Source organism: Eleutherodactylus coqui, chromosome 1 (assembly GCF_035609145.1).
Source record: "Eleutherodactylus coqui strain aEleCoq1 chromosome 1, aEleCoq1.hap1, whole genome shotgun sequence".
Lineage (NCBI taxonomy): Eukaryota > Metazoa > Chordata > Amphibia > Anura > Eleutherodactylidae > Eleutherodactylus > Eleutherodactylus coqui.
Genome location: NC_089837.1, coordinates 378,302,642 through 378,315,057, shown reverse-complemented (window position 1 = coordinate 378,315,057; position 12,416 = coordinate 378,302,642). Strand labels below are relative to the sequence as shown.

General features: G+C 40.3%; 1 protein-coding gene across 3 annotated transcripts in view; it reads left to right on the top strand.

Moving 5' to 3' along the window:
* Positions 1-11,723, top strand: part of NF1 (neurofibromin 1) — a 206,496-nt gene extending 194,773 nt beyond the window's left edge. For all 3 annotated transcript variants that reach the window (XM_066578842.1, XM_066578839.1, XM_066578844.1), the window contains exon 57: positions 7,461-11,723. In XM_066578842.1, the coding sequence (XP_066434939.1) occupies positions 7,461-7,603 (143 nt within the window). In that variant the 3' untranslated portion in view covers positions 7,604-11,723. The remainder of the gene's footprint in view (positions 1-7,460) is intronic.
* Positions 11,724-12,416: the final 693 nt, after the last annotated feature.

The window sequence follows — 12,416 nt, the reverse complement described above, 5'->3', positions numbered from 1 at the left end:
CTCTAATTAACACCATTTCTATAGAGGACTTGTACTGATCCTGAGTTACAGCTTGTATCATATCTCAGAGCTGCATTCACAGTTCTGTAGACTTCAGAACTGAAATCTCCCAGCATTCCTGGTTTACCGTCTGCACGGAGCTGGTTTTGGAGATTACTATTTTGTGGGCTGTTATGCTAAAGAAATGCACTTACAAAGTTAATACACTTTTTATGTTGAAAGTACATAAATATATAAAACTGTAAATTGGTGTTCATTGGTGAACATACGCCTTAACGTTACACAGTGCTGCAAACGTTCTTGTCTGAACAGTCATTTCTCATCTTTTTCATGTGTGGCATAACCCAACCTTGTACCGCCAGGTAACCTTTGATTTCATTTCTCCATGCTCCTGTTATTAAACATATGGGCTGTAGATTATATTGTTGTGTCGTCCATTTGTCTTTTTCTTTTTTTTTTATTTTACACCATTCATGTTTTTTCTTTTATGTTTTTACTTCCCTCCTTTATCATTCTGTGTCTGTGAAGCTTCTCTGCCTTGCTCTAAATCCGCAGTTTTCATGCAGCCGCTCCCTCATCAAGGTACTCTATTCCATCTACATGCACGAGTTCATAGTCATGTGCAAAGGCTTTCAGCGCTTGGCATGAGCATTTGTGTGCTAACTTTATAACACCTGGGAGCAATGCATATGATGGCTTCTGTGTGAGAGGTGAAGGCTCCACTCCATGTTAAAAGAAAAGAAACCTTTGAAGTGTCTTAGGACAATGCTGGAAGTTGTCATCAGTTGTGACCTATAAAACGCTTCTGAAATGAAGGACTTTTGGTGATCTGCTGAATACAGCTCGCTTCCAACTTCCATTTTCTCTCTCGGCATCATTTGAGTTTTATAGAGTATTGTTCTCAATAAATAAATCTTGTTGTTTGTATAGCGCCAACTTATTCTGCAGGTAATTTATTTATTACCCCCCCCCCCCCCCCACCAAGCTGGGTACTTATTTTACTGACCTCGGAAGGATGGGTGGCTGAGTCAACCTTGAGCCGCTATCTGAACCAAGCGGGGATTGAACTCACAACCTTCAGGTCGGCAACAAAGACGGCACAAAGTCTGCCAGAATTGGAGCCTTTCTTACAGGGTGGCTCTTTTTTTCTCCAGTCATCAAGGTATACAGAGCAGGGAAACCCACTCCGATTTGTGATCATGGCACAATCCCGTTAAGTTAGTGCCTAAGGTATATAGTGTTATGCATTTGTATTCTAGCTTTTTGTGCCAAGTTATGGGCATTACTATGTAACTTGGACATTTAAAATAGCAGTCTTACTAGTAATCAGACACATGCTGGATATACATGCATACTTTATGTATTGTTAACCCCTTAACACTCCAGGACATACATTTACGTCATGGAGTGTTAAGGGGTTTGCATGGAGGGAGATTGGGGGTCACCTCACCTCCAGCTGGCTGATTTTTCTCCTCCTTATGAAGTTACGTATATTCACAGGCTGTCGTCTTCCTGCCAGCTAATGTATGTTACGTCACAGGCCAGCAGGGGGAGTGCCGATCTGCTGCAGAGACTGCTCATGCGAGCTGTCTCGGCAATAGATCAGGATTCCTTCCTAGCCAGTGAAGACTACGTCACAGGGACGTGACCTTCACTGATCTGGCAGGAAGAGAATGAGAGGAATGCAGCCTTCATAACAAGCCGGCCGGCGTGCGGTGAGATGACTCTGGGGCACTGGAGATGCTCAGATAGTTTTTAATTGCTGCAGTACATCTTAAAGAAATTGAAATGGTCTTGATTAAAAAATACTTTTGTGTGTATACAGTTTCAGTCTAGATATATGTGCCTAAAGGCCCTTTACACGCAATGATTATCACTCAAAATTCGTTCAAACGGGGACGTCTGTGCTCGTGTAGTCGCTGAAATGACTGTCGGCCCGTGTAAAATGGCCTTTACAGGCTGTACACGACCGCTGTTGCCTCCTTCAGCACCATATTCCTAGTAACCTACTTTAACACTTAATTCCCTGTCACAAGATCTGAAATGCTAGTTTGTGCTTTTTGTTGTATTTACCTGCGTATTGTCAGTTTTTGTGTTATTTGCCCATTTGTAGTATTCACAACCAGTCTGACTTGAGTCAAATACAGGCATGAATACAGATCAAAAATAACTGCATATTATTAAGGCTCCATTGATTTCTATAGAACAAGCTACAAGTCTGAAATATAATTACCATTTACACTATATTCAGTACATTATAAATACTGAACTTGTAAGAAAACTATATTAGTGCGAGTCTGCTTCTACAGGTAAATTCAAGGGAGCCCGCAGCGGAATCTGACCCTGACAGTACAGATTTTTTTTTTAAGTGTTCTTTCCTACTCCGTTGCTAAGTGAAGACACGGAGTCTGTGACTTGTCTGCAATGTCACTTACGGACAGGCCACTGATCGGACGGCTTCCATTGACTTCAGTGGATACACTTGCTAACAGGGGGGTGTGTGGTGTACCAGCACAACTTCAATGACGTTTAGCTGCAGTTTCGGACACAACTCCTTAGATGGATGTAGCACTGATTCTGGACTTGGGGTGGGGGAATACTGTTTCTCCTTGTGGAGATTAATTTTCAGTTCTATTGTAAGAGAGCTAATCTACATATTCCTTTTCCCAAATTCTCTCTGCACCAATTCTGGTGGTCTCTGCAAAGAGGAAATTATAACCCCCCAAATCTAAGTCAAAGGCATCTCACCTAGCCAACCAAACACACTGCTCTCTGCTAATTGGGGGCCCCAATAACGATTGGCTGTGGATGGGTCTTTCTCACGGGCGTAACTATCATGGTCATAAGAGGTGCAATTTTGACCAGGCCCTGAGGTGAAAGGGGCCCTCCTAGATATCCACAGGCATTACTTTCAACTGGATCCCTGTTCTCAGTATGCGGATCCAGTTACTTCGGCGGTAGAGAGAGCTGTCTAAATCCATGCCCTGCTGTATCTTACTTTTACCAAGCTCTGGCAGTGTGATGATGTCACTGCATCACGCCACCTGTACTGGGCTACACGCATCAGAAAAGACCTGCTCCTCATAGAAAAGTAGTAGGTGAGTTTTTATTTTTTTCATTTTCATTCATACAAAGGAGGTGCAACGGAAATGCTATTGTGGATGGAGGCACAGTGGTGACACTATTACTTTATGGGGTCACTATGGGGGGCATTATCACTGTATAGGGGCACTGTTAGTGTATATAAAAGCAGTTTAAACACATATACTATGTGCGAGCACTATTACTCTATAGCAGCACTGTATGGAGCACAAAGGTTAGTGTGGAGTGCCATGGGGTGCACTATTACTATCTGAATCACTATGGGTAGAGTGTTTGTGTAGATGTGGAGCAAGGTGGACATTTTCTGGAAAAAAAGGAGTCAAAAATGTCTATGCGTTAAATTCTGTAGAGATAAGATGTGGCTGAAAGAAATAATCATTGTGGTCTGGGATGGATGCAGAATAAAAGTGAAACAAATCTGATCAGAGAGGAAGACACCTGTGATAAATGGAGGTAACTGTGCTATAATTACTTACATACACATACATAAACACATCTGAATTTATTTTGGGGAAGCATATATCTCTATAGACCCTAGTAGTACATGCATCTAAGAAAAGAGCTTGAGCTGGGGCTGTTCCAAAGTTTGTCCTGAGCCTCATAGAAATCTAGTTACGCCACTAGTCTGTCTTCTTTCGTTTTCTCTTCTCCTTTAGAGCCAGAGTGTTGGCCATTGACTTATAAGGTAGCTGCCTCTGCTCTAGGTGGCACTTGCGATACAGCTTTTTTTTTTCCTTCTGGAAAAGAATGAATATCTGCATATGGAAAAAACAGCCATGGTCTTCTAATCCTGGTCAACCCCTTAATCAGCATTTGTAAATGTTTCTGTAACAGTTGTTCTATATCAGGAATGCTCAACCTTTTCTGGTCACGGGCCACTCCGAAGGGTCATACTTAAACTTTGAAGTATTCTCATTTGAGAGATTTATGGCATATCAACAGCATATGCCAAAAATATCTGCGATTTGGATCGCCTGCTCCTTTGTTCAGCGCTCCATGAAAATACCACCTTTAAAGAAACAATCTGGGGAAAACTTGTGCACTGTGCTATTGCTTAATCACACTGCCATGGCCGTGCTGCGCCCGTAAAGATATAAAATTTGGGAGCAATGAACATTGGAGATCACATAGATGGTGTCAGGGTGCTTTCTGATGGTCATGGAGTCCCACTATTCCGTGTCCTATTCTAGTCTGTGAAAATGGACAAGAATAAGACCTGCTGAAATTTTTTCCACATGAGATGCCCATCAGTCGCCTATTAAAATGGCCTCAATGGCTGTTATGGGTCTCTGTGCATGCATGCCGTTGCTTGGAATGTTTCACAATTTTTTTTATGGAACCACTGAAGAAACCTAAACTGATGTGCTTGTTGTATCATCTAAGTGCATGAATTTGGGGGTCATTTAGCTTTAACTGTTGGCGCTTTCTGTGTTGGTTGCAACACACGTTCTTCTCTTACTTGCTAATAAAATAAGTTTTGTGAAAGTCAATATTTTTCACAGTAGTTTTCTAAATACACTCATTGTAAAAAGAATCGAGCACCTAGAAGAAGTTGTCGGAATCAAATGAAACTTTCTGTATGTGATTTGTAATATTAATATAAATAAGAGATCACAATATTGTTGCAAAGGGAACATTTATTGTGGAAAACTGAACACTTGAAGGAAGGCTCTAGGACCCTGTTGGGCCGCCTTTAGCTTGGATACAAGATGTGATACGGGCTGGCATAAAGAATCTAGTACCCTTTTGTACCGCCTCTAGCTTGGATACAAGATGTGATACGGGTGGGCATGGAGACATACAGGTTCTGTAAGGTGCCCTCTGGCATATCAGTCCACATTTGCAGTAATTGAACCTCTAGATCGTGCAAACACGATGGTTGGTGTCCCAGATGGCGCCATACATGTTCTATTGGCGATTTTAAATTTGGTGACCGGGAAGACCACAGAAGTATGACAATGTTGTGTAGGCATTCCCGCGGCACCCTTGTGTGTGTGGCCGAGCATTATCCTACTCAAAATGCCTCTTGGAGGCCCTGCCAAGAGAGGCAACACATGTGGCTACAGAAAGATGGTGCCATCTCCGGATGGCAGGCAACTAAACAGTTGCACTAGTAGAGTTGCTCATGCTTGTCGGATGATCCTCTCTACTAGTGTTCTTGCGAGGGCGGCCTAAGGTTGTGCATGCGTGTGTGTGTGCGCGTGTATCCACTGGTTCCAGCACCGCTAGCAGTCTGGTCAGAACGGCCCAGGTGGTAAGCAGTTTGTCAACATGACCATCCAGCTTCTCACATTCCAATAATGAGCTCCCTCTCAAACTCTGTTAACTGGGTGAAATCTTTGATTGTGTCTCAAAGGCGTGTCTAGTGAACAAGCGGAAAAATAGATACTCTACACACCAGTAGCAGCTGAGAACCTTTATGTAGGCCAAGAGTGGAACCACTTTTAGAGTCTCAGGTGGCAAGACCGTTCATCTAATCACATCACAAGTCGGATCATTTACATATCTGGCTAAGATGTAGCTGCATGCCGAGTTTTGCTGCAAAATGACAACTCCTTCTAGGCGCTTGATATAGTTAATTTTTTTACAAATTGTGTATATTGTTTGCATAGGACAGCAGACTGTACAGTTATTCAAAAAGCCTTCACCTTTCAAACTGCAGATTATGTTGATGCCATCAGTTGTTCAGACCTTCTTTCTTGGTCTGTAGTCATCAAGAAGTCCTGTAATAAACTGGACATTTATATTTATATAAAGTTATGTTTCAAGTTTTCAGTAGCTTTGATATTTTAGTAAAAGCTTCTCTTCCTAGATAAATATTTAGTTAAGGTCGGAGATCAACAATTGTTTTAAGGCCACATTTATGCGTCTGTATTACGTATCCGTGTCCAGGCTTGACTGTGAGTATTGTGACTGGAACCCCGAGCATCATAGATGCCTATGTTCTTGGAATTTTGATCAGAATATCCACAGATGGGCTGGGACACTTATCCATATAACAGACGCATAAATGTGGCCTTAAAACGTTCATGTGTCTCCAGCCTTAAGTAGCGCCGTTATGTACATTTAATATGGAAAAAAGGTTTGGTACCATGTTAGCCAGTAGAGTAAAGTGTGATTGTTCTCAGTAAGAGAAACCAAGTAATTTTATAGATATGATACCTTTTAATCGCTAACGAAAATACATGATGTTACAGCAAGCTTTCGAGTTCTATTGACCCTTCATCAGGCTGAGGAATGGAACTAGTTTGGATGGCACACAAATATAACCTACAGATGCAGAGGGGAGGGGGGGACACCCCTCTTGATCTAAATAAATGTTCGCACACAGAAATTTGAGACTTAGAATAACACAAGACAATCTGAGCAGAGAGATAAATACTCAATCAGTCCACTGAGCTGAGGAATGTGACCGTTTTATGATGTCTCTTATCTCTAATGCACATAAAAAAAGATGGAAACACCACCTATTGGATGGCAACATTCTTCAATCAATTTCTGAATTTTTATGCAAAAAAAAACAATGATTGGGAAGAGGACACCCGTCTTGACCTCCTCCAGAACTTTCATATTCACCACTTATGCAAGAATCCCGGGCTGAGGTCCATTCCATTCTTGAGGGTATCAAACACGGCCATAAACTTATACTCCCAAATTCTTCTGTGACGCTCTGATTTGAAGTTGCCCTTCAGTATGATAACTCTCATCTGCTTTATGCCATGTCCGTGACCACAAAAATGGTTTGCCACAGGTAATTCCGTCTTTTTCTCTGCAATTGAGTGGCGATGAGATCTCATCCTAGCTCTTAGTTTTTGTCCTGTTTCCCTGATATAAAGCCCCCCATCAGGACATTTACTGCATCGGATCAGGTACACAACATTGGACGTGGAACATGTGAATGTCCCTGGGATCTTATAGTCCTGCTGTGTCTTGGGGATCCGTATCCTGTCCGCAGTCAGTATATGTGAGACGGTCTTGCAGTTCCTTTTTGTGGCAATGCACTCCTGATTATCTCTCTGCTCGGCCTGTCTTGTGTTATTCTAAGTCTCAAATTTCTGTGTGTGAACAGATCAAGAGGGGTGTCCCCCTTCCCTTTGCATCTGTATGTTATATTTGTGTGCCATCCAAACTAGTTTCATTCATCAGCCTGACGAAGGGTCGATAGAACTCGAAAGCTTGCTGTAATATCATGTATTTTTGTTAGCCATTAAAAGGTACCATATCTGCAAAATTACTTGGTTTCTCTCACCGAGAACAATCACACTGCACATTAAAAAGCACATGTTCACTTTAGTATCCATTTGAATAGTAAGACAGAGTATTAAGTTCACCTTCCATGTTCTGTTTTTCCTTTTCAGGAATTGACAAGGAGAACGTGGAATTGTCCCCCACCACCGGCCACTCAAACAGCGGTAGAACGCGCCATGGTTCAGCGAGCCAAGTGCAAAAGCAGAGAAGTGCTGGCAGCTTCAAACGTCACAGCATCAAAAAGATTGTGTGAAGATTTTTTTAATTACCCTTTTTATTTATTTTACAGTTCCTTTTCTAAAAAAGACTTACCTAAGCGGTTGGCTTTCCAGTGGCCCCGCGCACAATATGATGCTGCACTTAATTTTTTTTAATGTTCCCATGCAGTCAGCCATGTCGCCAGAAGATCAACACATTGAAAACATTGCTTGAACTCAACACCGTTTGGTTTCCTCAGCCTTTTTCTCCTTGGTTGTTTCCTTTTCCCATTCTTTCCATTTTTAAAGGGGACCATGGTCACAAGCATATCAACAACTTGTGAATTTCGGAATGAAGGATTTTGTAATTTTGATAATGGTGGCCCAGCCTTTACTGCATTAACTGTTCAAACATTTAGTGGCATTTCCATGAGTCTTTTTGCCTTGTCTTTTTTATTACTGTTTGTGTTTGTTTTGCATTTAACAAATCGTTAATTGTAAAGCTAATCCTTTCTAGTGGCTTTGGTGGGAAAAGAGTCTTATTTAACCCCCCCCCCCCCCCTTGGAAATTACTTTTAGCTGTGGAATTTTTTTTACCTTAATATTAACTTCCCACTTGGGATTTTTTTTGTAATGGTACTAGAAGCAAATATGAGTCGGTGTGTAAAAGGGGCCACCATACCAATTTAAGATTTTTTGGGTACTTGCAATAAATTTCTCTAATTCTATTTTTATTCCTAGAAAATATATAAGATCTATATTCCAAACATTGTTTGCGCTGTTTAAAAGTATTGAACCATTTGTCATCTGAACTGCACCAGTGAGTTCTGTCCTTAAAATGCACTATTTCTAAAAGGCAGAATGTATTCTGAAATTAGAATAATTTGAAATGTTATGTAAATATGTGTTTGTATTAATTTGACAAACTGTGTCGTTTTCAAGGTAAAATTGTGGTAAGTAAATCGCTTGCATCTGAGTAGTATAAGGGCTTTTACTCCTTTCTGCTTGACGATCGTTTCCTCAACCCTTCCAGAGAGAGGTGTTAAAAGAATTCTTGCACTTAGGGGCATAGTCTTTCGGAAAGATGTATGCCCTCACTATGATTGCGGCATCATTTGCAATGGATAAAGGGGTAAACATTCACCCTTCGGGGTGCAATGTTGAAATAATAAAAAAATACCGAGGCCTTGTTGAGGTCATAATGAAACGGTACATTTCTTAAACTGACAGAATCTTCCAAGATGTGTCTGGGAGGAGCTGCATCATGAAATCCTGGATGCACTTTAGCCGTTCTGAAGGAGTAGTCTCATATTGTATTATGTAGGAACCTGTAATCATATTAGATAAATGCTATTTAAAATCCTTGTATTTCTTATTGGCATATACAATGTCAAATCTGCTGCAAATATTTATAGTGCTAATGCTGATTTTCCAAAAGCAACATAAAAGTACAGTATAATGGCTCTGGATGACAGCCTCTGCCCCTCAAAAACATGTGTTTCCCATAATCACAGTGATGGCCAACTTTTTTTTAATATATATATGGAATCCTAAAATATAAGTTATTTGGATTAGTACGGGGTCATGCAAGTCAAACTGAACGTATTCTCTCACTGTGACATTAGTTCGGGATTAGCATATAGTATTTACAGTGACTGACTAATCATTTGATACTGTCTTGCAAGTAACATGCAAAATAGAGGAGAACGCTATATCCAGGCTTCTCGGCATTGTATCGCTGTGAACACCAAGGTGAGCCGATTATAGAACAGGGCTTAAGACTCTGTCCGGTATATTCTTAAGTCGGAGGAAAATGTATCCTTTTTGACCATTCTGAGCAAAAGGGAAAGACATCTAGGTGCTTGCTTTTAGGGCTCAAATATATTAACTGCTGAACATATGTATAAATGAAACACAAAATGAAATGATGCTCTTCTACAACTTAGATCTTGGTCTGAGAACCAAGAATGGCTTTAAGATAAGATACAATATAAATAAAGTATAATTCTATGTAATGACTATAGAGTGATTTAAGTGTATTTCAGTAAATCAAACTCCACAGCTAAACTAACAATGGTACAATATGTGTTGGGATTTACTATAAATATAGCACATAATCTGCATTTATTCACATTATAAAGCATTTCACAGATATAAATCGGTTCTCTTTTCAGCTTTTATTTCCCCTTTTCTCCTAATTTATGTGATTTTTTTGTTGTCGTTTCATTTTGTTTACAGTCCTGGAAAAAGAAAACTGCGGACAGAAACCTATTATGCAAACAGTCTGCCAAATTCCTGTTGTACTTCTGTCTAGCTATTTCACCAGGTGGAGTGTTCTTCAGAGGGTCAACACTGTCCAGTGAGCTGGACCACACAGGTTTACTTGTCATTATGGAGCGATGGATGCGAGAATGGAACATGCACATCAGAGATTGTAGAATACTGCGCTGCCTGATCTGGAGCCAGTTGTTTTAATGCATTCAGGACCTTTTCTACCATTATTGAATGGATGGTCTAGGAGATCCTATTACTGACTAGTCTGTGTCAGTACTAGCTTTGAAGGGAATGTACTTTTTTGGCTAATTAAAAGCTGATATTTAAACTTTATTCTCTTTTTTTGTACATAGTTACAAGGGCAGCCACCTTGCCTGAGCTGCTAACAGTTCATATCAGAGATATAATTTACCCTCAGCCACATGGGACATAGATCCTGTAGTCTGCATTAACTTCTGTGGAAGAGTGTTCTAGGCATTCTGTCACCTGTGCAGGGAGGGGGAGGAGGTGAGCTCTATGTTCCGTGGCAGATCATATCTATGTACAGATGTTACCTGTCATTGTAATCCTGCCTGTGATTGACTACTGTAATCTCTACAGGGCAGAACGTTTCATTGTTATGAGGCTAAGTGACAAATGCAAGATTTCTGTGGTTTTTTTGGGGTTTTTTTTTTTTTTAAGTGACATGGAAATTAAAAAGAAAAAAAAGTCAACAATTCTTAAAAACGGGTCACTTTTTTTTTTGAGATTCCTAGTTAAATGTCCACTTATCCCTATTCAACAAAAGGTGCTTAAGGCATCCCATAGATAACGAAGCACTTGTCATCTACACAGAAGCAGCAAGACTTTTCTCTAAAGATCGAACCTGATTTATGTTTCTCCCATCCTAAGACGAGGGTCTATCAAATTTAACAGGTTTATACAATCAACTGGTCTTTAGGACCTCTTTGTGCACCTACTACCATTTTCATCCCATGAGAATTTATTTTGTGCATTCAGAGCTGGAAATCGGCATTCTGCAATAGCAAAGTAATAACGTTGCAAATCATGTTACACCTTCCACATTAGTTGATCCCTGGGGTGGATAATGGGGTTGTCTAGATGGTGACCATCTCAAAAATTAAATATTTTCTTCAAAAACAAAGCCTACACAAAATTGTACAACATGGGCGTTTTTCCTGGCTCCATTATAATGAGGCAGTCACATACTGTAGAGTCTCTGATGTGCATATTTGGTTCAAAGTCTCTTTGTATTTACAAACCTTGATGATGTCCCAGTGCTGGGTGTGGGCAGCCTGTATGATTTTTTGGGTTCAGTTTTGGGAACTTTCCCACCTTTTAAGCATGTGGTATCCAATGTTATGCAACCGACTTTTCCACAAAAAGTCACTTTTAAGTGTTAGCGACATTACTTTTTTTAATGCAGTACATTCATCTGTAAATATTTTTTGTGTAAAATTTGACAGAAAAGTATATTTACTACACTGTAAATACATGTGACAATATATTGTATTATTTTGCTTTTTTTTGTAAAGCAGTTAGTTGCTGTACATGTATAACATACAAAATTTGATTATTCTAGTGTTAGTAATTGTTAACTTCTCTCCTTCCTGCTGTTGAGTATTTCATTTAAATGAAGAAAAAAAATGATGCTGTGTACTAAAAACTCACTGTGTATGATATATTCTTTCCTTTCAGGCCATACAATTTCAAATGTTCCTTTACTCAATATCCTGTTAATATTGTAAGCAAGTGTATGCCAGCAGGAATAAAACTGCCACCGCCAGCCAAACTGGCACCTAGATACAATTAGCAGATATGATTTATCATAACTGTTCTCTACCCAATGTTCCCTCATGTATGTACATCCCCTTTTTTGAAGTAAAATGTAAATTCAACCTGCTCTTTTGTCTTTGTGCCTTTATTACTTTTAGGTTCTGTTCACACTGGTATCATGGCATCCATTTTATTGTTGGGTCTTCAAAATTGTCCATTGACTTAATTAGTTCATTAGGTTTCGGCTTCCTTTTTTTTACTGAAATAGAAACTCAACAGAACGGAACCATGACACCAACGTGACAAGTACTAAGATGTTGTATAGATGTTCTTCCTCCAAAAGTTTCCTTAAGGCCTCCTTCATTGTCGCGTTGCAACAATGCTACAAATCGCATGTATGTTAAGCCCGTGCTTTCCTATGCTTTAATTCACGTGTGATGTTTTGTAGCATGCGACATCCCGACACACAAACCTCACGGGTTTCGCGATATGCACATGACTTGTGAGGTTTTGTAGCCCATGTTTCTCTATGGAGCCTTCCTCTCTATCGTATCGCATGAAAACGTGTTTTTTGTGCGGTGCAATGCCACTTTGACAGTAGAAAAATCCTACTGTCAAAGCCCTATCCTTGGCTGCAGGGGAAAAAAAAACAGTATACATCACCTTAGAAGTGATGTCAGCCCGGCCGCATCTCCTCCCCGGTCCTCGACTCTATTCTCCTTCATCTCTTCTAGCCGGGGATTGAAAAATCCTTGCCTCTTGGAAGCGCTGCCTGTGATTTGACTGACGCTGAACCAATCACAGCCATTCATTGAATGC